A 26,543-nucleotide genomic window follows, 5' to 3' on the forward strand; every position below is an offset into this window, starting at 1 on the left:
GTTTAGACTCTCTCACTGAGTTAGATCAATCTTGACAAAATTTTATTTAACATATTATTAAACAAATAACAAAATATATGCTCAATTATCTAATACAATTTGCACTCAATAGTGAGTTTTAGATTTCAAGGCTTCTTTACTCAATATGTTATTATTGTAGTGTGCTTATTCATGAACATGAATGCATACCAATATTGTGAATATTATTTTCATTTGAATTTTGGAAAAATTATAAAAATAATGTATGCGAGGAGTTGAATTTTGACATTAATAAGAAGAATTGATTTATCTCAATAATCACAACACTCATAATTGAAGTTATTTCATCAACAACAATCTCCACTTTGATCCTTAAAGCCATAATGCTTTGCCATCGTCAGCAACATTGTCATACTTTTATAACTCGATGAGAACTCAACCAAAGCTAAGCAAAGAAAAGAAAGTATTGACAGGCTTATAAACTTCTAATAAAGATCCAATACAATACACTTTATCATCAAATGAATTTTTCTAACTTAAAAAGGAATTCATAGAAGGAAGTTCAATTGATGCAAAAAAAAAAAAAAAAAAGATATTTTATGTAAATCATATAAAGAAAAAGAAAAAAAAATTATATTAACTTTTAAATAACTATTACTTTCAATATCATTTTTGTTTTCAAAATATTATAATTTAAAATACGTCATTAAATTTATTATTCTTTACTCTTTTAAAATAGGTGATTCAATTTTAACTAATCAAATTACTTTATTAATAGAGGTGGATCTTCGAATGATGATTTTTTTCCTCTTTCATCCTCTACTCTATTTTTTCTTAAGACGCAGGTTCCCCATTCACCACTAACAGACGAATCTGCGATAGCAAATCCGCGATCGAGGATGGCTCGTGGGACGCTTCATGTGCTGCTGGTCAGCGCCAAGGGCCTCCATGACGCCGATGTCTTGGGTAGGTTTTAGCGTTCCCCGTCGATCGCCTTCGATCTCACGCAAACGCCCCTTCTTCCGATCCTTTTCCTTCCTTTTACTTGATCTGCCAAATCGGGATTATTCAACGGTGAGAAGTGAAATGTTATGTCTTGTTGCGCGATTCGTGCTGGGTTAAGCTTCACAAGTTCTTATGGAGATTATAATTTAGAATTCCCAATCACGTTCATCGAATCACTAAATCATCGAGTTCCTTCTCTGTGTTTCTGTTATTACGGATCCTCTTTGTTCTTACGAATGAGATTATACATTACGACCATTTTGATAAGTTTTCTGTTTCAAAGCGATTTTGCTCTTCCAAGGAACTGCCGTTTTGGGGGGCCAAATCTTGTACCTTGGAATTGCAGATGAATTCTAGCCTTCGCGATTCCAATGCCTCTGGTGATTGCAAGGGTCTTATTTTAAGATCTGAAAACATTCCAAATCTTGCTTCATATTTTTGCTTAGATTGGAGGTTAGTTCCCTGTTTTTTCGCGTGTAGTGAAAGCACATGCCACAAATTTTTAGTCAATTATGACAATGTGAACTTTTAATTTGAATTATCTCATTCTAAATTCATGCAGAAGATACAGAGGTTAATTTTTTTTTTTTCATGCTCTTAGATCAAGATCATATTTTCCAAATGGTTGGTTTCTGTAGCCCTTGAATGTAATGTTTCTCGAACTCAACAATTCATGGTGTCTAAAAAAGTTCTATTTTTATGCAGGCTAATGAGATCTGTAGAACTTTGTAGATAAATTTTCTACTTGTAAACATTTCACCCAGATTGACTTATATGCCTCAATTGCATATTTCAGCTTTCAGTTTCATGCTTACCATCCTGAATTGCTTGATGCACTCACAAATATTTAATACATATCTAAAATTATATGTACATACATCTGCCAGTTTGTCATATCATTAGTGTCTATTGAGTAACATTTATTATAACTGATGAGCAGGCAAAATGGATCCTTATGCCATCCTTATTTGTCGTAATCAGGAAAAGAAAAGCAGTACTGCCTCAGGTGCATTTTCATCCTGCCATGTTATTACTTTCTCGTATATTCTGCAAGATTTCATTGCTTGTCCTCATTGTTTAATCTTAAAAGAGTTTGTACATCAATTGTATGTTTTGTTCATATATCATAATTACACCAATTGAGGAACATATTTAATATTTGCAAATTGACTTTGGGCGGTTAGGCCTATCTAGAATTGGTTGAATAAGGTTCAACTTTTGAGGAAAAGATGTGTACCTATTCCACCTCTAAAAGAATTACAAAATGGAAGATTGAAGTTAATTAGCGAAGGTGGTCCTCTCTACCTATACATTATTATTATTATTATTGATTAATGTAATAACTGAGAATTACATTGCCTCGGTTACCTTATTCTAGGTTGGGCATAGTGTGAATTGATATGCGAAGTCGCAGATCTTGGTCCAACATTGGCTTAGTAGGGTCATGGTCGGTCCTTTAGTATTTATATTTTTAATTAAGCTTTTTTTAAAACCATAGTTTTTTTTAAAAACTTAAAAAATCATAAATTAAAAAATCTTCCAATTTTAAAAACTAAAATTGAAAAATTATGAATTGTTTGGATCTTTATTTTTTAGTATTTTTTTTAAAAAGATTTATAGAACTAAAATACCGAAATGCCCTCATGAGTTTAATTAATTTTTCACAGTTTCAAGTGGGAAATGGTGGAAATGGTTATAAGCACGTGTTAGGTTGAGCACAACACCATGTAGGCTTGGGTAGTCTATGAGTCATAGAGGTATTGGTTGCATTTAGGCTTGGGCTGTGCTTGGCACAACTCACACATGTTGTGCCAAGATGAGCGTGGGTATTCTAAGCTAGGCCACTCATGACCCAACCTATTTGAGACTACTAGGTCTCTAGTATTATATGGTATTTATATTTAAGTCTTTCGGTCCATAACACTCTTCCTCAACTAGGTCAAAGATATCATGAAAATTTAACTTTATGGAAGTACAAAGCTCTCTTGCTCACCATTGCAAATGAAAGATTGTAAACACCTTCATCCACGACTTGCTCCTTACTATTTAGTTACTATAATGTAAAAACATTGAATGAGACAACATAGCCTACTAGTTTTCTTTAGCGATGGTACAATCTACTTTTGCATTGGAGAGTACAACTTAAATACCAACCTTGAGATTCATGCCTTTCTCACCTTGCTAGATTATTCTATTTTTGTAGCAACCACTTATAGCTTCTCAGCTAAGCTTGTCTAGTGATTTGTTTCATGGATTACTTCTATTTTCTTCCATGATAGTGAATAGTTACATCCTTTATTGTAGGTTTTTGCTATTATTATAAATCAAACTAGTCTCCGCCTAAGAAACAAATCTTGGAGGTTGCATCATCTATATTTCTTCCATTTGATCACCTTGGAAGCAAGCATTCTTGATATCCTAAGAAAGGGGTCATATGAATAAAGTTGCCAAGGAAGAAATAGTTGGATTGAAACAACCTTTCCATTGGTGAAAAGGTGTTTAGTTAATCCATCCCATAGCTGAGTATATCCTTTCACCACCAATCAAGCATTCAACTAATTCATAATACATGTTAATGATATCTTCACTATGAATAGTGATTTGTAACTTATTATAGGCTTGATAAGAGAGAGATATCGACTCCTATGTAAAATAAGAATATAAGATTACTTCTCCTCGACTATAGTTTGTCTCCATCTTAAATGTGAAAGCATCTTTGAGATAGTCTTAGAAACAAAATATGAAACTAAAGAAGTGTAATGTAAAAATAGCCAAGTGATAATACAAGATAAGCTAAAAAAAAAAATTGGAATGAGGGATAGAACAAGTGCAATTAGCTTTCCAGAAAAAGGAAGCAAACAGTTGTGCTTAGTGAGTAATGGAATGTCGTGGTCATCTATTGGAGGTCTTCAATAATGGACGTTAGTGTTGGCTATTCTATAGGAGAAGGTAATGAATAAACAAAGGTATAGAATCTAGAAGCACCTCAGTACAACCTCAAAAAGTACATGATGAGTATAAAAAGGTGACATCAACATAGATAAATGCACATGACTTACAAGAGTAGCACTAACACCCTTTCGTAACCAAGAATAGCCAAGGAAGATATACTTGGCCACTTTGGGTGATCGTATATTTTTGTTCGGAGATAGTGTGGACAAAACAAGAACAAGTACCTTAAAAGACAATACATGGAATCAAGGGGAAACAGAATAGTAAAAAATCGAAGAGAAACAAGCAATTTATGAGATAGCAACAAAATAAGAAGTCAATTACCTTAGCTAGTGCCCTTTGCTTATGTACATTAGTTTTTCAATGAATAAAAATTACAAGTATATCCTATTTATATTTGTCCCTAGGTCTATAACAATAACAGATAATATAAATATATTTGTCCCTTGGACCGGCAACTCCAACACTGTAAAATTTGGAAAATCTTTGTATTGTTGAAATTAACTATAAATTTGCAGTTCTTATAAAACATCATTTTTTCTCATTGATTTGCCTAGATTCTTTAAAGACAATTGAGTACTTTTAATTGCATGTCTTTGATACATATATATCTAGATATACAACTAGAACTGACTAATGGATAAAAAATTATGGACCTTTAACGTTAATCGTTGAAGCCGGTTATGTTCACAATTTAAAACTGTTGGTCACAATTCGGCTTCCGGATCATTAATGGTTTGGTTCAGAACTGCTAGTTATGGTTTGGAATATGGTTCAGAACTGCTAGTTACAGGGCATTGGCAGCTCAATGGTTCGAAAAATTTCAACCTTTAACCTTATCCTTCTCCTTGCCCTTGCGAGATGAAGTTGAATCTTCCATTTGATTGAAGGTGAAAATGATTGAGATTTGAAAATTAAGAACAAGAGTAGAGGAGTACATGTAAAATAAATAAAATGGACTAGTGTATTTATAAGTTTAGGAAATAATATTCATAGCTTTTAATAAGAAAAGGTCAAATAATCCAAATCATTAAAAAAATAAGAAGTAAAATTGACGGTTTCAATGGTTGGAACCACTGATTCACATTTTTTTTAGTGGGTCACATTTTTTTTTATTGAAATTGTAATCAACTTGTCTATCGATGGGCCATATATGATTTTTGTTGGGATCCTTTGGATGGCTAGAGAGGGGGGGAGTGAATAGCCTCCACCAAAATCTTAATCTTTTCACAAAAATTCTAAGCGAGTTTGTTAGCGCAGCGGAAAATAAGCAAACAAAAAAAAATTATACGAGAAAAGAACCAAGCACCACTAACACAAGATATACGAGGTTCGGGGATAACTTGCCCCTACTCCTCGGCGTGTCCGTAAGGTGGACGAGCCCTTGATCTTCGGTAGATCACACCCCGGATGACACCGGCTAATGAAGCTCTCCTTCTCGGTGGAGAAACCTCTCCACAAAGTCTTCGAACAGATTTAAAATGAAGCACACAAGACTTACAGATTACAGTGGCTCAAAGAAAATCGAAGGAAGCTCACAGCCACGAAGATGATGAAGACAGAGTCCAAGAACACAGCAAGCTCTCAACCGAAACACACACAGCTTTTCACTTGCTTCACGTTCTCTTCTTCTTTCCAGCATACACTGCTTCTTATGTCTCTGCATTCGATTAGCCTGCACCGGATCGCTGCCAACCTGCACCGAATCCCTGCTGCAAGCTACGGCGTCGCCAATCGCTTCTCTTCCTCTTCTGATTCTCTGAGCTCACACCAATCACCAAGAGTTAAGCCAATCGCCGCCTGATCACTGCCAGAAACACAGCCAATCGCAACCTGTAGCCGTTGCTGCTTCAAATGCATTTGACGCAGAGAAAGCAGTGGAAAGATCCTTTGTCTCATTCCTTTGATGAGGCTTAATTTGAAACTAAGCACTGGTATGGTACCTGCAACCTGTATCTCCAAAAGACTCACAGCAGAAGGTTAAACAAAGATGGGCAAAAAGAAGTGCGAATCAGAAAATATCAGAGAAAGCGCATGCACAATGAACTTAACTGTGGATCGGTCAACAGACGATCAAGCAACAGCCTGATCGGTCCGAGGCTGGTCCGATTAGTCGTGGCGACCGATCAGATTGGATGTGGATCGGTCCGTAGACCGATCAACGCCCTTTTCTTCTCGCGACATTTTCTCACGGTTGGTCAGACCTCAGTTACTCGATGTGCTGCGGTGTTTCCGATCGGTCTGCGCATCGATCAGATTACTCGCATGCGATCGGTCACCGCACCGATCGAGAAATTTAGTCTCACTAGATCGGTGCGGACCGATCAATCATCAGTATCCGGATCGGTCATTAACCGATCCAACGCCTACGTGATACTAGAATGGTCGAGAACGAGCTACCGAGCCCTCTCGACTAATCCGTCCGAGAACGAGCTCCGAGCCCTCTCGACCTAGTCAGAGCAGGCCGCCCTCTCCGAGTCCGTCCAGAGAGCACGAGCCCTCTCCGGTTCGGAGAACGAGCTACCGAGCCCTCTCCGACCGGAGAGCGAGCTCCCCTCTCGGCCTAGTCCGGCCGAGCCCTCTCCGACTCCGCGTGCCAAGTTTCCAACTTGGACTTTTCCTTCCACGATCAACCTTGATCGAATCATCCGAGTTCAATTAACATCGATCCAAACTTAAATCGGTGTCAACATCAAACAACGACCGGTCGGTGTATCATCAATCTTCCCTTTTTGTTTGACAACACGATTTAAGTTTAGATCAAAATGTTCTTTTTCATAATTTTAGGGGAATCAAGATCCTCCCCCTAAGATGAATACACCACGATGTAAGGATGTCAATAACGGGAATCAAGATCCTCCCCGTTATCTTCTCCCCTAAAATCAGACCTTCATACATCTCTAAACTTAGATATCCTCTCCCCCTTTGTCAAACACCGAAAAGGTGCGAATGGGGTGATAAGACTCAAAAGACTCCCCCTTAACCCATACTGTCTTTTTCTTAATGCACCTAGAATTCCCTCTAAGTGTATTATGAGACAGTAATAAAGAAATAAGAGGCATGAACAGCATATCAATAGCCTATAGGAAATGACACATAAAGAAAAACAGGAAAATGAGCAACATAAATAGATGAAATAAGCAAATATCCAGGTCATACAAAAATATCCAACAAAATAGCATCCAAAACACAGACAGTCAAAGTGACAAACAGAATGTATCAATCAATGTCCTCAACACGAGAACATCATCATCATCTGGGAGGCACGTAACCAGGCGTCTTTGGGCTCGGGTGGATGGCAGAAATCTGAGGTGGGTAGTTGGCCATCCGGCCAGGCATGCGTCACCATCTGGCGCGTAGATCATCATAAGCGGTCGATCCGAGCAGCGATCCATGGAGCTCGTGACGGTGGCTCATCGTGCCGATCGAAGCGGCTCTCACTCCATGCATCGCCATCGCAGGTCGGTCGGCCTCATCGCATGGAAGAGGAGCGAACTGTCGAGGAAGTGCCGTGGTAACTCTCCCACCTCTCCATCCTTCCATCGAATAGTCCCATTCTGTCCCAAGATACGGACTTGGAAAATGCCCGTTTCCCAAGTCTGCAATCTGTCCGACCATCTTCACTATCCTACCCTTGGACACATCTATTAGAAGGGTCTCGAGCCAATCTGTAATTATATGCCCATAAGGCATATAAATAATGAGCTGAGTATATGAGATGATCGAAGAATAGATGCTCGACATGATATCAAAATCGAGACGCCAACGCAAACCATAAAGCATCAGGCAGTGGTATGGTCGGATCTCTGCTAGAGGTTTGGATGTGATTGGAAGAAGACAGTTTGTGATTATCTTATAAAGAATATAGTCAGGAGGAGATAGTCTCAGAGCCGCAAAAGTAGGAAACTCGACATCCAACTCATCCAGTCCATCCGGTCTAGGGTGTCCAAAGAAATACTCATAGATAGTGTCAGGTGATACATCAAGTGGAGGAGGTAATGGGTCTGGTAAATCAGGATAAATGGGAAAAGGATCTCCTGAACACATTCGGCAACCTAGATACCCAAAGAATTCTACGACGGAGAAATCGATAGTTCTCTTAGCGATTCTGGTTCTATAAGCACCATCACTGGTCTGATGAAGATTGTTGTAGAATTCAGATACTAGGTCATAGTTGATGTCCCTTTCTAGGTATACTAACGAGTCAAGTTTATAATATGCCAGAGTTTCGGATACAGAGGGACAAAACTCATCCATGTACTTTCGATCCACAGATCGACATGGGAGTAGCTTGAATGTCCTCTGTAGAAACGTTTGTTCAAACTGTCGGTTCGATCCACCTTCGAGATCAAGCATGCCGCCTTAGGGTTACGTGCCTCCCGCAGATGATGATGATGTTCCTCGTGTTGAGGACATTGATTGATACATTCTGTTTGTCACTTTGACTGTCTGTGTTTTGTATGCTATTTTGTTGTATATTTTTGTATGACCTGGATATTTGCTTATTTCATCTATTTATGTTGCTCATTTTCCTGTTTTTCTTTATGTGTCATTTCCTATTGGCTATTGATATGTTGTTCATATGCTTTGTCTTGACTGACTCTTATTTCTTTATTACTGTCTCATAATACACTTAGAGGGAATTCTAGGTGCATTAAGAAAAAGACAGTATGAGTTAAGGGGGAGTCTTTTGAGTCTTATCACCCCATTCGCACATTTTCGGTGTTTGACAAAGGGGGAGAGGATATCTAAGTTTAGAGATGTATGAAGGTTTGATTTTAGGGGAGAAGATAACGGGGAGGATCTTGATTCCCGTTATTGACATCCTTATATCATAGTTGATGTCCCGAACCGACAGTTTGAACAAACGTTTCTACAGAGGACATTCAAGCTACTCCCATGTCGATCTGTGGATCGAAAGTACATAGATGAGTTTTGTCCCTCTGTATCCGAAACTCTGGCATATTATAAACTTGACTTGTTAGTCTACCTAGAAAGGGACATCAACTATGACCTAGTATCTGAATTCTACAACAATCTTCATTAGACCAGTGATGGTGCTTATAGAACCAGAATCGCTAAGAGAACTATCGATTTCTCCGTCGTAGAATTCTTTGGGTATCTAGGTTGCCGAATGTGTTCAGGAGATCTTTTTCCCATTTATCCTGATTTACCAGACCCATTACCTCCTTCACTTGATGTATCACCTGACACTATCTATGAGTATTTCTTTGGACACCCTAGAAGGATGGACTGGATGAGTTGGATGTCGAGTTTCCTACTTTTGCGGCTCTGAGACTATCTCCTCCTGACTATATTCTTTTTAAGATAGTCACAAACTGTCTTCTTCCAATCACATCCAAACCTCTAGCAGAGATCCGACCATACCACTGCCTGATGCTTTATGGTTTGCGTCGGCGTCTCGATTTTGATATCATGTCGAGCATCTATTCTTCGATCATCTCATATACTCAGCCTAGCAGCTCCACTATTTATATGCCTTATGGGCATATAATTACAGATTGGCTCGAGACCCTTCTGATAGATGTGTCTAAGGGTAGGATAGTGAAGATGGTCAGACAGGATTGCAGACTTGGGAAACAGGCATTTTCCAAGTCCGGTATCTTGGGACAGAATGGGACTGTTCGATGGAAGGATGGGAGAGGTCTGGGAGAGTTACCACGGGCACTTCCTCGACAGGTTGCTGCTCCTCCTCCTATTGCTGATGAGGCCGACCCTGACCTGCGATGGCAGATTGCGGAGCTGGAGAGCCGCTTCGATCGGCACGATGAGCTACTGGCTGCTGAGCTCCATGGACTGCGCGTTCGGATCGACCAGCGCTATGATGATCTACGCAGTCAGTAGATGGTGACGCAGCAGCTGCTTCTGGGCTGGATGGCCAACTACCCACCTCCGCAGCATTTCTCGGGCCATCCACCTTCGAGCTCCAGCATGCTGCCTCAGGGTTACGTGCCTCCCGCAGATGATGATGATGTTCCTCGTGTTGAGGACATTGATTGATACATTCTGTTTGTCACTTTGACTGTCTGTGTTTTGGATGCTATTTTGTTGGATATTTTTGTATGACCTGGATATTTGCTTATTTCATCTATTTATGCTGCTCATTTTCCTGTTTTTCTTTATGTGTCATTTCCTATTGGCTATTGATATGCTGTTCATATGCTTTGTCTTGACTGCCTCTTATTTCTTTATTACTGTCTCATAATACACTTAGAGGGAATTCTAGGTGCATTAAGAAAAAGACAGTATGGGTTAAGGGGGAGTCTTTTGAGTCTTATCACCCCATTCGCACCTTTTCGGTGTTTGACAAAGGGGGAGAGGATATCTAAGTTTAGAGATGTATGAAGGTTTGATTTTAGGGGAGAAGATAACGGGGAGGATCTTGATTCCCGTTATTGACATCCTTACATCGTGGTGTATTCATCTTAGGGGGAGGATCTTGATTCCCCTAAAATTATGAAAATAAGAACATTTCTGATCTAAACTTAAATCGTGTTGTCAAACAACAAAAAGGGGGAGATTGTTGATACAGTCTGACCTGGCTGTTGTTTTGATGTTGACACTGATTTAAGTTTGTATCAGATGTTAATTGAACTCGGATTGATTACTGATCAAGGTTGATCATGTGGAAGGGAAAAGTCCAAGTTGGAATCTTGGCACGCGAAGTCGGAGAGGGCTCAGTAGCTCGTTCTCTGGACCGGACTAGGTCGGAGAGGGCTCGGTAGCTCGTTCTCCGGACTAGGTCGGAGAGGGCTCGGTAGCTCGTTCTCCGGACCAGGTCAGAGAGGGCTCGGTAGCTCGTTCTCTGGACCGGACGAAGTCGGAGAGGGCTCGGTAGCTCGTTCTCCGGATTAGGTCAGAGAGGGCTCGGTAGCTCGTTCTCTGGACCAGACGAAGTCGGAGAGGGCTCGGCAGCTCGTTCTCCGGACTAGATCAGAGAGGGCTCGGGAGCTCGTTCTCTGGATCGGATTAGGTCAGAGAGGGCTCTGTAGCTCGTTCTCGGACCAATTCTAGTATCACATAGGCGTTGGATCGGTTAACAGACCGATCCAGTGATACTTTGGATGATTGATCGGTCCGCAGACCGATCTAGTGAGACTAAATTTTCTGATCGGTCTGGTGACCGATCAGGAAACACTCAGTAGCACACTGAGTGTAATCTGATCGGTCTGTAGACCGATCAGGAAACACTCAGTAGCACACTGATCGGTCTGTAGACCGATCAGGAGAAAATGTCGCAGAAGAAAAAGGGTGTTGGATCGGTCTATGGACCGATCCACATCCAATCTGATCGGTCGCCACAACCGATCAGACCAGCCTCAGACCGATCAGGCTGTTGTCTAATCGGTCCAAGGGTCTGTGATCGGTCTGTTGACCGATCCACAGTTAAGCTCATTGTGCATGCGCTTTCTCTGATATTTTCTGATTCGCACTTCTTTTTGCCCATCTCTGTTTAACCTTCTGCTGTGAGTCTTTTGGAGATACAGGTTGTAGGTACCATACCAGTGCTTAATTTCAAATTAAGCCTCATCAAAGGAATGAGACAAAGGATATTTCCACTGCTTTCTCTGCGTCAAATGCATTTGAAGCAGCAACGGCTACAGGTTGCGATTGGCTGTGTTTCTGGCAGTGATCAGGCGGTGATTGACTTAACTCCTGGTGATTGGTTCGAGCTCAGAGGCACCAGTGAAGACCGTGGTTCTATTGGTGTGAGCTCAGAGAATCAGAAGAGGAAGAGAAGCGATTGGCGACGCCGTAGCTTGCAGCAGGGATTCGGTGCAGGTTGGCAGCGATCCGGTGCAGGCTGATCGAATGCAGAGACATAAGAAGCAGTGTATGCTGGAAAGAAGAAGAGAACGTGAAGCAAGTGAAAAGCTGTGTGTGTTTCGGTTGAGAGCTTGCTGTGTTCTTGGACTCTGTCTTCATCATCTTCGTGGCTATGAGCTTACTTCGATTTTCTTTGAGCCACTGTGATCTGTAAGTCTTGTGTGCTTCATTTTAAATCTGTTCGAAGACTTTGTGGAGAGGTTTCTCCACCGAGAAGGAGAGCTTCATTAGCCGGTGTCATCCGGGGTGTGATCTACCGAAGATCAAGGGCTCGTCCACCTTACGGACACGCCGAGGAGTAGGGGCAAGTTATCCCCGAACCTCGTATATCTTGTGTTAGTGGTGCTTGGTTCTTTTCTCGTATAATTTCTTTTTGTTTGCTTATTTTCCGCTGCGCTAACAAACTCGCTTAGAATTTTTGTGAAAAGATTAAGATTTTGGTGGAGGCTATTCACGTCCCCCCTCTCTAGCCATCCGATCAGAGAATTCTGAGATACCTTAAAGGCACAACTAGAGTAGGTCTTTGGTACCTTCGTACTGAGTCTTTTGATTTGATAGGTTATACCGACTCCGATTATGCTGGGTGCAAATTGGATCGGAAAAGCACTAGTGAGGGTTGCCAATTCTTAGGATCATCATTGGTTAGTTGGTCAAGTCGGAAGCAACATTGTGTTGCTCTCTCCACGACCGAGGCTGAATACATTACCATGGGAGAGAGTGTATCACAATTGTTGTGGATGATTCACACTCTTGAAGATTATGGACTTTCGTATAAGGGAGTGCAAGTGTTGTGTGACAACATTAGCACAATAAACCTAACGAAAAATCCAGTCCATCATTCTAGGACTAAACACATTGAAGTGCGTCATCACTTCATTAGAGATCACGTAGCTAGGGGAGACATTGCACTCACATATGTTGAGTCAAAGTCAAACCTAGCCGATATCTTCACCAAACCCCTTCCGGAAAATGAATTTAGTCATTTAAGGAGGGAATTGGGAATGTGTTTGGCTCAATAAGTCATTTTGACCACATCATGATCAATAAGGACCATTAAAATGACAAGAGAAATTGGGAAATTAATTTGGACAACTTGGGAACATCTCACACAAACTATAAGGTTTAACAAAATATTTTTGTTTGCTAGAAATGGGGTGAGATGCTAGGATCAACCAAATTATTCAAAATGTATCATGCATCCCTTGAATAATTAGGTTGAAGAGACATAAATTGAGTATGGGGAAGACCATTACATAATTCATGTGTATTTGGTTCCTAGATCTTACTCATATATTCCAACCAAGGAATCTTGGTTGGACTTTTGCCTAGAAATTATCTAATTATGGTTGATGGTTGATGTGTTGATTGATATTGTTGTTTGATTCATTTCATGACTTTGATTGATAATAAGATAGGTTGTTAAAGGAAATAATAGCAACTTGGATATATTTTAACAAATTTGAAACTGATCATAGCAATCCTAAGTCTTAATTAATACCTTGGTTCACTATAGGTAATAGTTTTATAAGGTTTTCTGAGATTGGAACCCTAAGATTCCAAATGTCTGAGTTTTTGGTTTTAAAGTCTGAAACTTTCGGGCTCTAAACAAGCTCAGACCATAAGAGCTCATTTTTTGAATATATTTGTGGGTGATGATTCTTAGGTTCTAGGTTATGAATTTGGGAGATTCTGAATTCTTGAGTTCTGAACTTTTCAGAATTCTCGATAGACAACGGCTCGAAATTTCAGTTCTTGAAATCATAATTTCGATATTATCGACACCTTGACGGTCTACCGACCGATCAGAGGTTACTGATCGGTCTCCACGGCCGTCGGAGAGTTCCGACCCATTTGACCTCTCTGTTCGATGCCGATCGGTCTCCACGATCGATCGATCACGACACGAGTGCAGGTTCCGATCGATCCGAGGATCGATCGAGACAACCGCGCATCGACCTTGCGATCCACATCTGATCGGTCAGGACCGATCGAAGCTCCCGATCGGTCTCCACGCCGATCGGGACCTCCTGACCGATCGAGGCGCTGATCGGACAGCCGTCCGATCTTATGCTCGATCACCCTCTTTAACTTCCCCAACCTTTCTCCTCTCATTTCGCCAAAGAACCTAGACATTCTCCTCAGACTCTCCTCGGTTCCGATTCTTCTCTCCACCTTCTCCGAAAGCTCTAAACGGCGGGTAACTCCTTTTCCTTCCGAAATTTGTTCATTGTTGGCATTTTGGTTTCATTTCTCACTGAATCTCTGTATATTGTCTCTTGTCTCGGTTCTTGATTGTTTGGGGCTCCCGTGCACTCTCACTTGTCCCGATCATGTCCCATTTTTGGCCTATTTAGGAAGAAATCAGCCGGTGAGGGTACTTCTAAGTCATCTGCTGAGAAATCCTAGTCCCAGGCACCCTCTCGACCTCAACCTTCCTTTTCTTCGAGATTCCCGAACCGACAGTTTGAACAAACATTTCTACAGAGGACATTCAAGCTACTCCCATGTCGATCTATGGATCGAAAGTACATGGATGAGTTTTGTCCCTCTGTATCCGAAACCCTGGCATATTATGAACTTGACTCGTTAGTCTACCTAGAAAGGGACATCAACTATGACCTAGTATCTGAATTCTACAACAATCTTCATCAGACCAGTGATGGTGCTTATAGAACCAGAATCGCTAAGAGAACTATCGATTTCTCTGTCGTAGAATTCTTCGGGTATCTAGGTTGCCGAATGTATTCAGGAGATCCTTTTCCCATTTATCCTGATTTACCAGACCCATTACCTCCTCCACTTGATGTATCACCTGACACTATCTATGAGTATTTCTTTGGACACCCTAGACCGAATGGACTGGATGAGTTGGATGTCGAGTTTCCTACTTTTGCGGCTCTGAGACTATCTCCTCCTGACTATATTCTTTTTAAGATAGTCACAAACTGTCTTCTTCCAATCACATCCAAACCTCTAGCAGAGATCCGACCATACCACTGCCTGATGCTTTATGGTTTGCGTCGGCGTCTCGATTTTGATATCATGTCGAGCATCTATTCTTCGATCATCTCATATACTCAGCCTAGCAGCTCCACTATTTATATGCCTTATAGGCATATAATTACAGATTGGCTCGAGACCCTTCTGATAGATGTGTCTAAGGGTAGGATAGTGAAGATGGTCGGACAGGATTGCAGACTTAGGAAACGGGCATTTTCCAAGTCCGGTATCTTGGGACAGAATGGGACTGTTCGATGGAAGGATAGGAGAGGTCTGGGAGAGTTACCACGAGCACTTCCTCGACAGGTTGCTCCTCCTCCTCCTGTTGCTGATGAGGCCGACCCTGACCTGCGATGGCAGATTGCGGAGCTGGAGAGCCGCTTCGATCGGCACGATGAGCTACTGGCTGCTGAGCTCCATGGACTGCGCGTTCGGATCGAGGTGACGCAGCAGCTGCTTCTGGGCTGGATGGCCAACTACCCACCTCCGCAGCATTTCTCGGGCCATCCACCTTCGAGCTCCAGCATGCCGCCTCAGGGTTACGTGCCTCCCGCAGATGATGATGATGTTCCTCGTGTTGAGGACATTGATTGATACATTCTGTTTGTCACTTTGACTGTCTGTGTTTTGGATGCTATTTTGTTGGATATTTTTGTATGACCTGGATATTTGCTTATTTCATTCTATTGCTATTTTTCCTTTTCTTTATGTGTCATTTCCTATTGGCTATTGATATGCTGTTCATATGCTTTGTCTTGATTGCCTCTTATTTCTTTATTACTGTCTCATAATACACTTAGAAGGAATTCTAGGTGCATTAAGAAAAAGACAGTATGGGTTAAGGGGGAGTCTTTTGAGTCTTATCACCCCATTCGCACCTTTTCGGTGTTTGACAAAGGGGGAGAGGATATCTAAGTTTAGAGATGTATGAAGGTTTGATTTTAGGGGAGAAGATAACGGGGAGGATCTTGATTCCCGTTATTGACATCCTTACATCGTGGTGTATTCATCTTAGGGGGAGGATCTTGATTCCCCTAAAATTATGAAAATAAGAACATTTCTGATCTAAACTTAAATCGTGTTGTCAAATAACAAAAAGGGGGAGATTGTTGATACAGTCTGACCTGGCTGTTGTTTTGATGTTGACACTGATTTAAGTTTGTATCAGATGTTAATTGAACTTGGATTGATTACTGATCAAGGTTGATCATGTGGAAGGGAAAAGTCCAAGTTGGAAACTTGGCACGCGAAGTCGGAGAGGGCTCGGTAGCTCGTTCTCTGGACCGGACTAGGTCGGAGAGGGCTCGGTAGCTCGTTCTCTGGACCAGACGAAGTCGGAGAGGGCTCGGCAGCTCGTTCTCCGGACTAGGTCAGAGAGGGCTCGGGAGCTCGTTCTCTGCACCGGATTAGGTCAGAGAGGGCTCGGTAGCTCGTTCTCGGACCAATCCTAGTATCACATAGGCGTTGAATCGGTCAACAGACCGATCCAGTGATACTTTGGATGACTGATCGGTCCGCAGACCGATCTAGTGAGACTAAATTTTCTGATCGGTCTGGTGAAGTGCAATCTGATAGGTCTGTAGACCGATCAGGAGAAAATGTCGCAGAAGAAAAAGGGCGTTGGATCGGTCTATGGACCGATCCACATCCAATCTGATCGGTCGCCACGACCAATCAGACCAGCCTCAAACCGATCAGGCTGTTGTCTGATCGGTCCAAGGGTCTGTGATCGGTCTGCTGACCGATCCACAGTTAAGTTCATTGTGTATGCGCTTTCTCTGATATTTTCTGATTCGCACTTCTTTTTGCCCATCTCTGTTTAACCTTCTGCTGTGAGTCTTTTGGAGATACAGGTTGCAGGTACCATACCAGTGCTTAGTTTCAAATTAAGCCTCATCAAAGGAATGAAACAAAGGATCTTTCCACTGCTTTCTCTGCGTCAAATGCATTTGAAGCAGCAACGGCTACAGGTTGCGATTGGCTGTGTTTCTGGCAGTGATCAGGCGGCGATTGGTTCGAGCTCAGAGGCACCACTGAAGACTGTGGTTCTATTGGTGTGAACTCAGAGAATCAGAAGAGGAAGAGAAGCGATTGGCGACGCCGTAGCTTGCAGCAGGGATTCGGTGCAGGTTGGCAGCGATCCGGTGCAGGCTGATCGAATGCAGAGACATAAGAAGCAGTGTATGCTGGAAAGAAAAAAAGAAGAACGTGAAGCAAGTGAAAAGCTGTGTGTGTTTCGGTTGAGAGCTTGCTGTGTTCTTGGACTCTGTCTTCATCATCTTCATGGCTGTGAGCTTACTTCGATTTTCTTTGAGCCACTGTGATCTGTAAGTCTTGTGTGCTTCATTTTAAATCTGTTCGAAGATTTTGTGGAGAGGTTTCTCCACCGAGAAGGAGAGCTTCATTAGCCGGTGTCATCCGGGGTGTGATCTACCGAAGATCAAGGGCTCGTCCACCTTACGGACACGCCGAGGAGTAGGGGCAAGTTATCCCCGAACCTCGTATATCTTGTGTTAGTGGTGCTTGGTTCTTTTCTCGTATAATTTCTTTTTGTTTGCTTATTTTCCGCTGCGCTAACAAACTCGCTTAGAATTTTTGTGAAAAGATTAAGATTTTGGTGGAGGCTATTCACTCCCCCCTCTCTAGTCATCCAAAGGATCCCAACAAGTCAACCCGGGTCAATGGGCAACTGACACGTTATTAAGCGTTCAGGTCGGGTTTGGTTCAGACCTAGCCCGTGGTTGGGTCTATGCAACATGATCCAATTTTTAATCCTTGTGCTCAGCTACTAAAGAGAATTTGATTTGGTTCATACATGCCAAGCTTCCTTAAAAAAGATTCTCGTGTTCTTAAATGAGATCATGCAATTAACTTTTCAAATATTTTGATTCTTTTGATGCCCCAAATTATACTGGAGAACATTATATTTTTGTTCATCAGTTATAGGAAAATAATTCAGCTATTAAAGGAGTAGGCACGAGTCCCATGACCCATCCGCTGAATGTTTTATTTTTGGTTTTTGTTTCTTTTACAAGTGGAATATGAATAAATATTAATTGGTGCATGTGGTTGCCTTATCAGCTTAACACAAATGAAGTAGAAAGCTCTATCACCATGGTGTGAAGATTCATGCACCTACTATTATCTAGTAACATGCGATAGATTAACTAAGCTATAACCAGGGGTGGTTTAGGATTTAATTAGTAGGAATGAGAAGTATCATAAATGAATTGCAATTGGTCCTAGAAGGAATTTATATTTAACTGATTTCTTGGGATCTGTATACTTGTTCTCCTTGCTAGGTTAGGTTGTGTCAACCAAGCTAATATAGAATTCATTCAACAGGTCCACTCCCATGGTAACACCCTCAACATGCACATGCCTACCTTATTTATCATGAAGTGTGAGAATTGTCCTTTTTGTTGAGGCCTATATCTAAAGTGCTTACTGAAAATCATGACTTCGCATGGATAAAGGTTGTTTTCCCTTTGAGGAATGGTCTGCCCTTGTATGTCAAATGCAAGATGTCTTTGGCACGGATGAAGTTTGTACAATTTTAAAGACCATAAAGAGATAAGTTTGAGCAAGGAGCGTTGGAATAAGATAGGGAAAAAAGGGAGGATTAAATAGTCCGTTTGAACTCCAAATGACCAGATCTTTTTTGGTCATTATATACATGCTCCAAAGGTTAGGGGCTCTAGATGTTGAATGCTCTATTGAGTAGGATGCAAGGAATTGTAATACTCGTACTCGGGTCATGTGTAACATAGATCTCACCACCTAGTTATCCAGTATACTCCTGCATGATATGGAAACATGTAGTTTAGTGATGGAATATGGCTGGAGCAGTAAAACAACTGCACCTAAAAATCATGCAAGTGAAATCTGAATGAATCTCTAAGCTATGCAGAATTTGATTCTTAGCATTTCATATTTTCTTTGACTAATATTGGGACTCCAATTGTTTATACAGGTGCTGGAAGTGAACCTGAATGGAATGAGACATTTGTTTTTACTGTTTCAGACAGTGTCACCAACCTTACCATTAAGCTTTTCGACAAGGATACTTTTTCAAGTGATGATTTTGTAGGAGAAGCAAAGTGAGTCTTCTTTATCTATGTAATTTTCTAGTTGAACAAATAATGAAAAGGTAAGACTGCTTTAAAACTATGACAATTTCAATGATTATTAGTAGGTTGGAATGATTTATTATAGAACCATATATGCTCTTTATGTTTGTATAACCAGACGAGTTGTCATTCGTTCAGTTTCCTTTGTTTCTCTTGAGTGATTTTCCAGGATTCCCTTGGATCCAGTTTTTGTCGAAGGAAGTATCCCCCCGACCATTTACAATGTGGTCAAAGATCAGGAGTATTGTGGACAAATCAAAGTCGGGCTCACTTTCACCCCAGTGGTAATAAATTTCAGACCCTGCCAACTTCATTTCCTGTGTAGTTGTTTTGTAGAACATAAAACTTGTCAAATATACAGATGTCATCACTTCAAGTAGAAGGGCATAATTTTGTTCCAAGTTTCATTTTGCTCATTTGATTAATCCTTTCATGTATAACTGGCTTCATAGAGTCAGAGTCCTTGTTCACTTATACTCTAAAGTTTCACCAGAAAGAGGAATCGAGTGAGCAAAGTGTAAGAACTTTAGTGGGAGATTATAGAATACAATATAGGTTTAGCTCCATAAAATGAAAGACTTGGTCGAAACATATATATAAAGGCGACCACGACATTATATAATTAAATGAGTTGAATGAATTAGATTAGAAGGGTGTATGGAAAGACGATAATATTTTTTTGTTAATAAAAGTTATTTAATTGATTTGAATTTTTCTAATTGTAGTAAAAAAGTGATTACTAGGCGCCCCTCAGAGTCCGCCCATAAGATTTTGTGAAGGGAGGAAAATCACGGAGTCAGCTTATAGTCGACCACTAAGTGGTTAAGGGGTGAGAGGAGTTTTTTTAATGGTCAGTGGGTGAGAGGAGTTTTCTAGGGCATGCATCTATCGAGATTTGATCTCTGTCCCATTATAGTAAATCTGCCACCCTTTAACCAACTGGGCACCCCACGAGGATATTTGAATTTTACTAATGATGTAACTTTACATAGAACTCAATGAACATATATGGCTTGATCATCATCATCAAGTTATTCTTGTCCTATTTATTTGCCGTGGACTTTAGGTCCAGATGGATGTTAACACTAATTGTGTATGCATAATGTGGTGACGGGTGACTCATATTTAGATGAAGATCAATGCGATAGATGCTGTTGAAGAAAAATCTGTTAAGATTTTTCATAATAAAATTTTATTACGATTTTATATAACAGAATTCTGTTACAATTTTTCATAATAGAATTTTGTTGTGATTTTTCATAACAAAATTCTGTTATTATTTTATCGGGTCTGGGGTTTATGCATTATTTATAGAGATCATTGTAAACCTATTGTAAAACAACAATTACAAGAATCATGTAATGTGATTCTTTTTCTAGAGAGAATTCTAATAAAACTTCAGTTTTTTTTTTTTGGGAGTAGGCATGCCGTCGAACCACGGTAACTCTTCTTCTTCTCCTTTCTCATGTTTGCTCTTCTTTTGTGCGTTTTTGTCTTGTTGCTCCACACAATCTCTTTTCTCTCTTCCTCTTCTTCGGCACGTTAGAGGTTGAGAGGTGTTGCCTCCTTCTTTGTGCAACAATTAGTATCAAAGCTACAAGTTTTGACGGATTTCTTTAACATGTCGGGGACGACTTCTGCGAAGTTTGATATGGTGAAGTTTAACGAAACCGGAAACTTCGGACTATGACAAAGAAGAGTCAAGGACTTGTTGGTGCGACAAGGCATGATGAATGCACTAGGAGAAAGGAAATCAGAAAACATGGAGAGATCAGATTGGGAAGAACTTCAGGCGAAGGCAGTAGCAACAATCAGGTTTTGTCTTACAGATGATGTGATGTACCATGTCATGGGCGAGGAGTCATCGATAGCAGTTTGGTAAAAGCTGGAAAGCTAGTACATGTCAAAGTAATTGACAAACAAACTGTATCTTAAACAGAAATTATTCGGACCGAAGATGACAAAAGAAACCGATATGAGGCAACACATCAACATATTCAATCAAATTATTGTGAGCGATTTGAAGCAGGTTGATGTGAAGATCAAAGACGAGGATAGGCGTTGATGTTGTTGAATTCTCTACCTTCATCTCCTATGTACGAGAATTTAGTTACTACTTTGATGTGGGATAAGGAAACTCTTAAATTGGAGGATATCACAAGTGTGTTGCTAGATTTTCACCAAAGGAAGAAAACAAACGATGAAGTTTCTCGGAGAAAAGAACTTTTGGTAAATAGCAACCAAGAACGTGGTAGGAGCAAATCTTGACATGGATCGGGTAACAATAATAAAGCTCGTTCTAAATCGAGAAGGAAGAAGGTGATCACGTGTTACAAGTGTGGAGGCAAAGGTTATATCAAGAGAGATTGTCCAGAGATAAAGAAACATGTTGCAGAGAATAAAGGTAGTTTGACAAACTCTGTAAATATAGTTGAAAAAGAAAATCAGAAAACGGTAATGTAGATATGCTATCAGTTATGTCGAGTTCGGAGCAGCTGATAGATGCATGGATTTTAGAATCTGCATGTTCATATCATGTGACTCCAAACCAGGATTGCTTTAACACCTAGAGGGCAAGTGGATTCTGGTTTAGTGTTGATGGGAAATGATGCATCATGCAAAGTTATCGGCATAGAGAACGTCAGAATCAAGATGTTTGATGGTGTGATCAGAACTTTATGTAATGTCAGATATATACCAGAGCTAAGGAAGAACTTGATCTCACTAGGCACACTGGATGATATTGATTGTAATTACAAATCAGTGAGCGGGGTGATGAAGGTCAGCAAGGGAGCTCTGATGATAATAAAAGGACAAAAGGTAGTAGGAAACATCTACAAGTTGATAGGGATTACAGTTGTAGGTGGAGTCGCCTCGGTGGAGTTTGAATCAGACAGTACAATCTTGTGGCATATGCGGCTAGGACATATGGCTGAACGTGGGATGTTAGAACTTCACAAGAGAGATTTGTTGAAGGGTGTCAAGACATGCAAACTTGAATTCTGCAAATTCTGTGCTCTTGGGAAATAGAGCAAAGTGCAATTCAAGACGGAAACAAATAAGACGGAGGGGATTCTGGATTACATACATACGGATCTCCGGGACCAACCAGTGTAGCATCACGTGGAAGGGCACTGATATTTTGTGAGTTTTACTGATGATTTCTTACGAAAGGTCTGGGTATGCTTTATGCGTCACATGTTAGAAACTTTTGCAAAGTTTAAATTGTGGAAAATTGAAGTGGAAAACCAGACCGGAAGAAAGATCAAATGCTTTAGGTCAGACAATGAGACTGAGCACAAAGATTCAAAGTTTCAGGAATTTTGTGAACAGTATGGGATAATGAGGCATTTCTCGGTTCACAGGACACCTCAGCAAAACAAGGTAGCGGAAAGGTTGAACAGGATAATTATTGAGAAGGTAAGATGTCTCAGACTGAATGCAGGGGCTTGCAAAGAATTTTTGGGCATGAGCGGTTAACATGACATGTTATCTTATTAATAGATCACCAAGGACAACACTAAAAGGTTAAGTATCAGAGGAAGTATATACAGGGAATCAAGTAGATTACTTTCATCTTCGAGTTTTTGGATGTCTAACCTATATGCACATATCTAGTGAGAAAAAATTAAAGCTGGATGTGAAGTCAAAGCAGTGCATTTTTCTTGGGTATCAAAAAGGAGTTAAAAACTTCAAGCTTTGGGATCCTAAGGCAAACAAGATGGTGATCAGCAGAGATGTGGTGTTTAACGAGAAAACTATCCTACAACGTACTCAGGAAGAAGGAAAGGAAACACCACAAAGTAACATGGAGAGATGTTATGCAGGTGGAGCTAGAGACTCATACTCCGATGATTCTAGCTCAGCGCACACGGAGCATCACACTTAGCTGGTGGCAGAATGAGACGAGTCATAAAACCATCTACTAGATACGGATTCAAAGACTTGGTATCTTATGCGCTTATCACTAGTAGCGGAGACCTTACATATTTTTAGGAGATGATACACAGCTCTGAGAAGGATAGGTGGACGGGTGCTATAACAGAGGAGATGGAGTCGTTGCATAAGAACCAAACGTGGGATCTAGTGGAACTTCCTGAAGGAGAGAAAGCTATAGGGTGCAAGTGGATATTCAAGAAGAAAGAAGCAATGTCAGAGGGAGAAGAAGTGAAGTTTAAGGCTCGGTTGGTAGCAAAGGGGTATTCATAGAGAAAGAGGATTAACTATGAAGACATTTTCTCTCCAGTGGTAAGACATACGTCAATTAGAGCGGTGTTAGCTTTGGTGGCATATCACGATTTGCAGCTGAAGCAAATGGATGTAAAGATGACATTTCTTCATGGAAATTTGGAGGAGCAGATTTTTATTTCACAACCTAATGGATTTAGTCAGCCCGGACAAGAGCAGTTAGTTTGCAAGTTGAAGAAATCACTCTATGGATTGAAACAATCTCCTATGCAATGATACAAATGTTTTGATTTATACATGATTCAAAACGGATATAGGAGATGTAAGTAGAATTGTTGCATATATGTGAAGATCCTTGAAGATGAATCACTGATTTTTTACTACTATATGTAGATGATATGTTCATTGTTGCGAAGAAAATGAAAGAGGTTGATAAATTGAAGAGGCTATTGAGCAAGGAATTTGACATGAAAGATTTGGGAGAGGCCAAGAAGATTCTTGAGATGTAAATTCACATGAATAGAGTTGCAGGGAGATTATAGTTGTCTCAACGTAGTTATGTGAAGAAGGTGCCGGATAAGTTTAATATGAAAAATGCAAAGTCGGTGAGCACACCCCTGGCACGTCACTTCAAGTTATCCAGTACACAGTGTTCAAAGACGGATGACGAGATCCAAGAGATATCAAGGTTCCTTATGCCAATGTAGTTAGTTGTCTGATGTATTCCATGGTTTGTACGAGACCAGATTTGGCGCAAGCAGTTAGTATGGTAAGCAAGTTTCTCTCAAATCCTAGTCGACCACATTGGGATGCAACAAAGTAGATTTTCAGATACTTGAGAAATACAACTGATTATGACATCATGTTCATTAGATAACCGGAAGATCCTTCAGTTGCTGGATACGTAGATGCGGACTATGTAGGAGATTTAGATAACAGGAGGTCTACTACAAGATACGTGTTCACGTAGGAGGACCTATTTGTTGGAAATCTATGATACAATCTATTATTGCATTGTCTACTACGGAGTCAGAATACATGACAACAGTTGAAGCAGTGAAGGAAGCTTTATGGCTTACAGGGTTGGTCAGAGAACTGGGTGTTCAACAAGGTGGAGTCAAGTTGTTATGTGATAGTCAGAGTGCTATCTATTTGGCGAAGAATCAGATGTATCATGCGAGAACCAAGCACATTGATATGAGGTTTCACAAGATCAGAGAGTTGATTGCTTCTGGGGAAATTCAACTTGAGAAGGTTCATACTGCAGACATGCTGACAAAGCCAGTGACCACAGAGAAATTCAAGCATTGCTAGAACGTAATTCATATCTCTAAATGCTAGAGGAAGGAAGCCCAGACCCAGAGATCCAAGTGGAGCTGTATTCAGATACTCGTGTTCTTCGAAGGGGTGAATATTCGCCAAGGTGGAGATTATTGACGTGTGACTCATATTTGGATGAAAGTCAATGCGATGGATGCTATGGAAGAAAAATCTGTTAAGATTTTTTATAATAAAATTCTGTTATAATTTTATATAACAGAATTCTGTTACGATTTTTCATAACAAAATTCTGTTATGATTTTACCGGGTATGGAGTTTATGTATTATTTATAGGCATCATTGTAAACCTATTGTAAAACAACAATCACAAGAATTATGTAATGTGATTCTCTTATATAGAGAGAATTCTAATAAAGCTTCAATCTTTTTTTTTGGATTAGGCACGCCGTTGAACCACGGTAACTCTTCTTCTTTATCTTCTTCTCCTTTCTCGTGTTTGCTCTCCTTTTGTGTGTTTTTGTCTTGTTGCTCCGCGCGATCTCTTTTCTCTCTTCCTCTTCGGCGCGTTAGAGGTTGAGAGGTGTCGCCCCCTTCTTTGCATAACATAATGTAATCGTAATCTTTTTCACACGGGCTTGAAACTCAAATTAGTGGTTTACTGTAAATCTATCATATGGTTATCGGCTCGGCTATGTTCAATAACTTAGGTTATATTTTGTAGGAGATAATCTGCCTTGTAATATAATCAAGATTACATTACAATATTGATTACTTTGTTTGGTACAATTTTAAAGTTGTAATGTAATATAATCTAGATTATAAAAGGTAATAAAGTTTTGTAATTTAGATTACAAGGTCAACATCATGAAATCCGATTACATTACAAGGTTACCATTTAACTAAAATTTAAATGTCAAATATATCTCTAGTCCATTTTCGGTGTCAATCGGTCACCGACGTCGCTTCTGTCACCGCCGACGCTAGTCACCACCAACGTCGCTGTTACTAGTACCAACGTCGTGGGATATTTTTATCATTTTATAATAATACGAATTATATTTCTTATAAAAAATATTAGACATTAAACAAAAAAATGTAATTATCCTTATAATCAAATATTACATATATTACATTATCAAACATAGTAATATAATCAAGATTACATTACATTATAAAGTTTATTTCATTACAAGATTGATTATATTATGCCTAACCAAATGTAGCTTTAATGGTTTGATGAGGATGATGATGATGATAGGTTTGGCAAAATAAAATAAAATATGATCCGATGGATAAAATGAAATTTTTTAAACAAAGCAAACAAATGACCGGAAATTGCAATTTTTTTAAGAATAATTAAGTTCTTGATATAGCCCAAATGATGTGGTTGCTCAATTATCCTCGTATCAAACAAAAATATCCTAAATAGATTATTCCTTGTATGATCATAAGCAAAATATTTTAGCATAACTGACTCAAATTTATCATTCATCTATACTTCTCAACTGCAGGAAAACCGATCTCTGGAGTTTGGGGAGGAAGAATTCGGGGGATGGAAACAATCGTCCTTCCAGTAGAACTGTTAAAAGTTGCTTTTCAGAATTAATGAATATGCATGCATGTTCAGAATTAATAATGCCTATGCATGAGAATTAAAGCGGATGTGTGAAAAAAAAAACGAACCTTGTAAATGATGATCAATAATTAATGTCATTCTATAATTATTTATAATGTATTTATAAGATTGTAGTGGCTACGTCACATATTTGCTTAATATGAGATAATCCATTAGATTTTGATTTCTATTTTTATGTTTTTTACTGTTCTTTACTTCAATCTATCAGTGATATCAAAGCCTCAATATAGTTTCCTTTTCTATGGCCAATATCCTCTTATAATACTCTCCAAGTTAAGTTCTAATTTTGATGGAGAGCACTATGATTATTGAAGTAGATGAAAACATTTTTCAATGGAAACATTTTTCAAATTTTTGGAAAGTAATTGGACAAAGTAGGAGGAACCACCAACAGCAACTCATGGACAAATGCTTAACAAAGTTAATATAGAGAGAATGTCAAAAGGATGCAAATGATACATCCAACCAGGATTGAGCAATTAGTCAATTTGTCCTATCATTTTTAGCTTAAAAAAGGCCAAGGA

At 39.9% G+C, this 26,543-nt stretch overlaps 1 protein-coding gene across 2 annotated transcripts; it reads left to right on the top strand.

Moving 5' to 3' along the window:
* The first annotated feature begins 779 nt into the window (after window positions 1-779).
* On the top strand, window positions 780-26,186 carry LOC121971513 (elicitor-responsive protein 3-like). 2 transcript variants are annotated; one of them, XM_042522820.1, is made up of 5 exons: window positions 780-945; window positions 1,925-1,990; window positions 18,758-18,884; window positions 19,084-19,198; window positions 25,895-26,186. In XM_042522820.1, exons 1-5 carry the CDS (start codon window positions 879-881, stop codon window positions 25,958-25,960), a joined length of 441 nt encoding a protein of 146 aa, XP_042378754.1. In that variant the 5' UTR covers window positions 780-878; the 3' UTR covers window positions 25,961-26,186. The 2 variants fall into 2 exon arrangements, with proteins under 2 accessions (XP_042378754.1, XP_042378755.1); XM_042522821.1 differs by having other exon boundaries at window positions 915-1,053.
* Window positions 26,187-26,543: the final 357 nt, after the last annotated feature.

The sequence above is a fragment of the Zingiber officinale genome, chromosome 4A (genome assembly GCF_018446385.1).
Source record: "Zingiber officinale cultivar Zhangliang chromosome 4A, Zo_v1.1, whole genome shotgun sequence".
NCBI classification, from domain to species: Eukaryota; Viridiplantae; Streptophyta; class Magnoliopsida; order Zingiberales; family Zingiberaceae; genus Zingiber; species Zingiber officinale.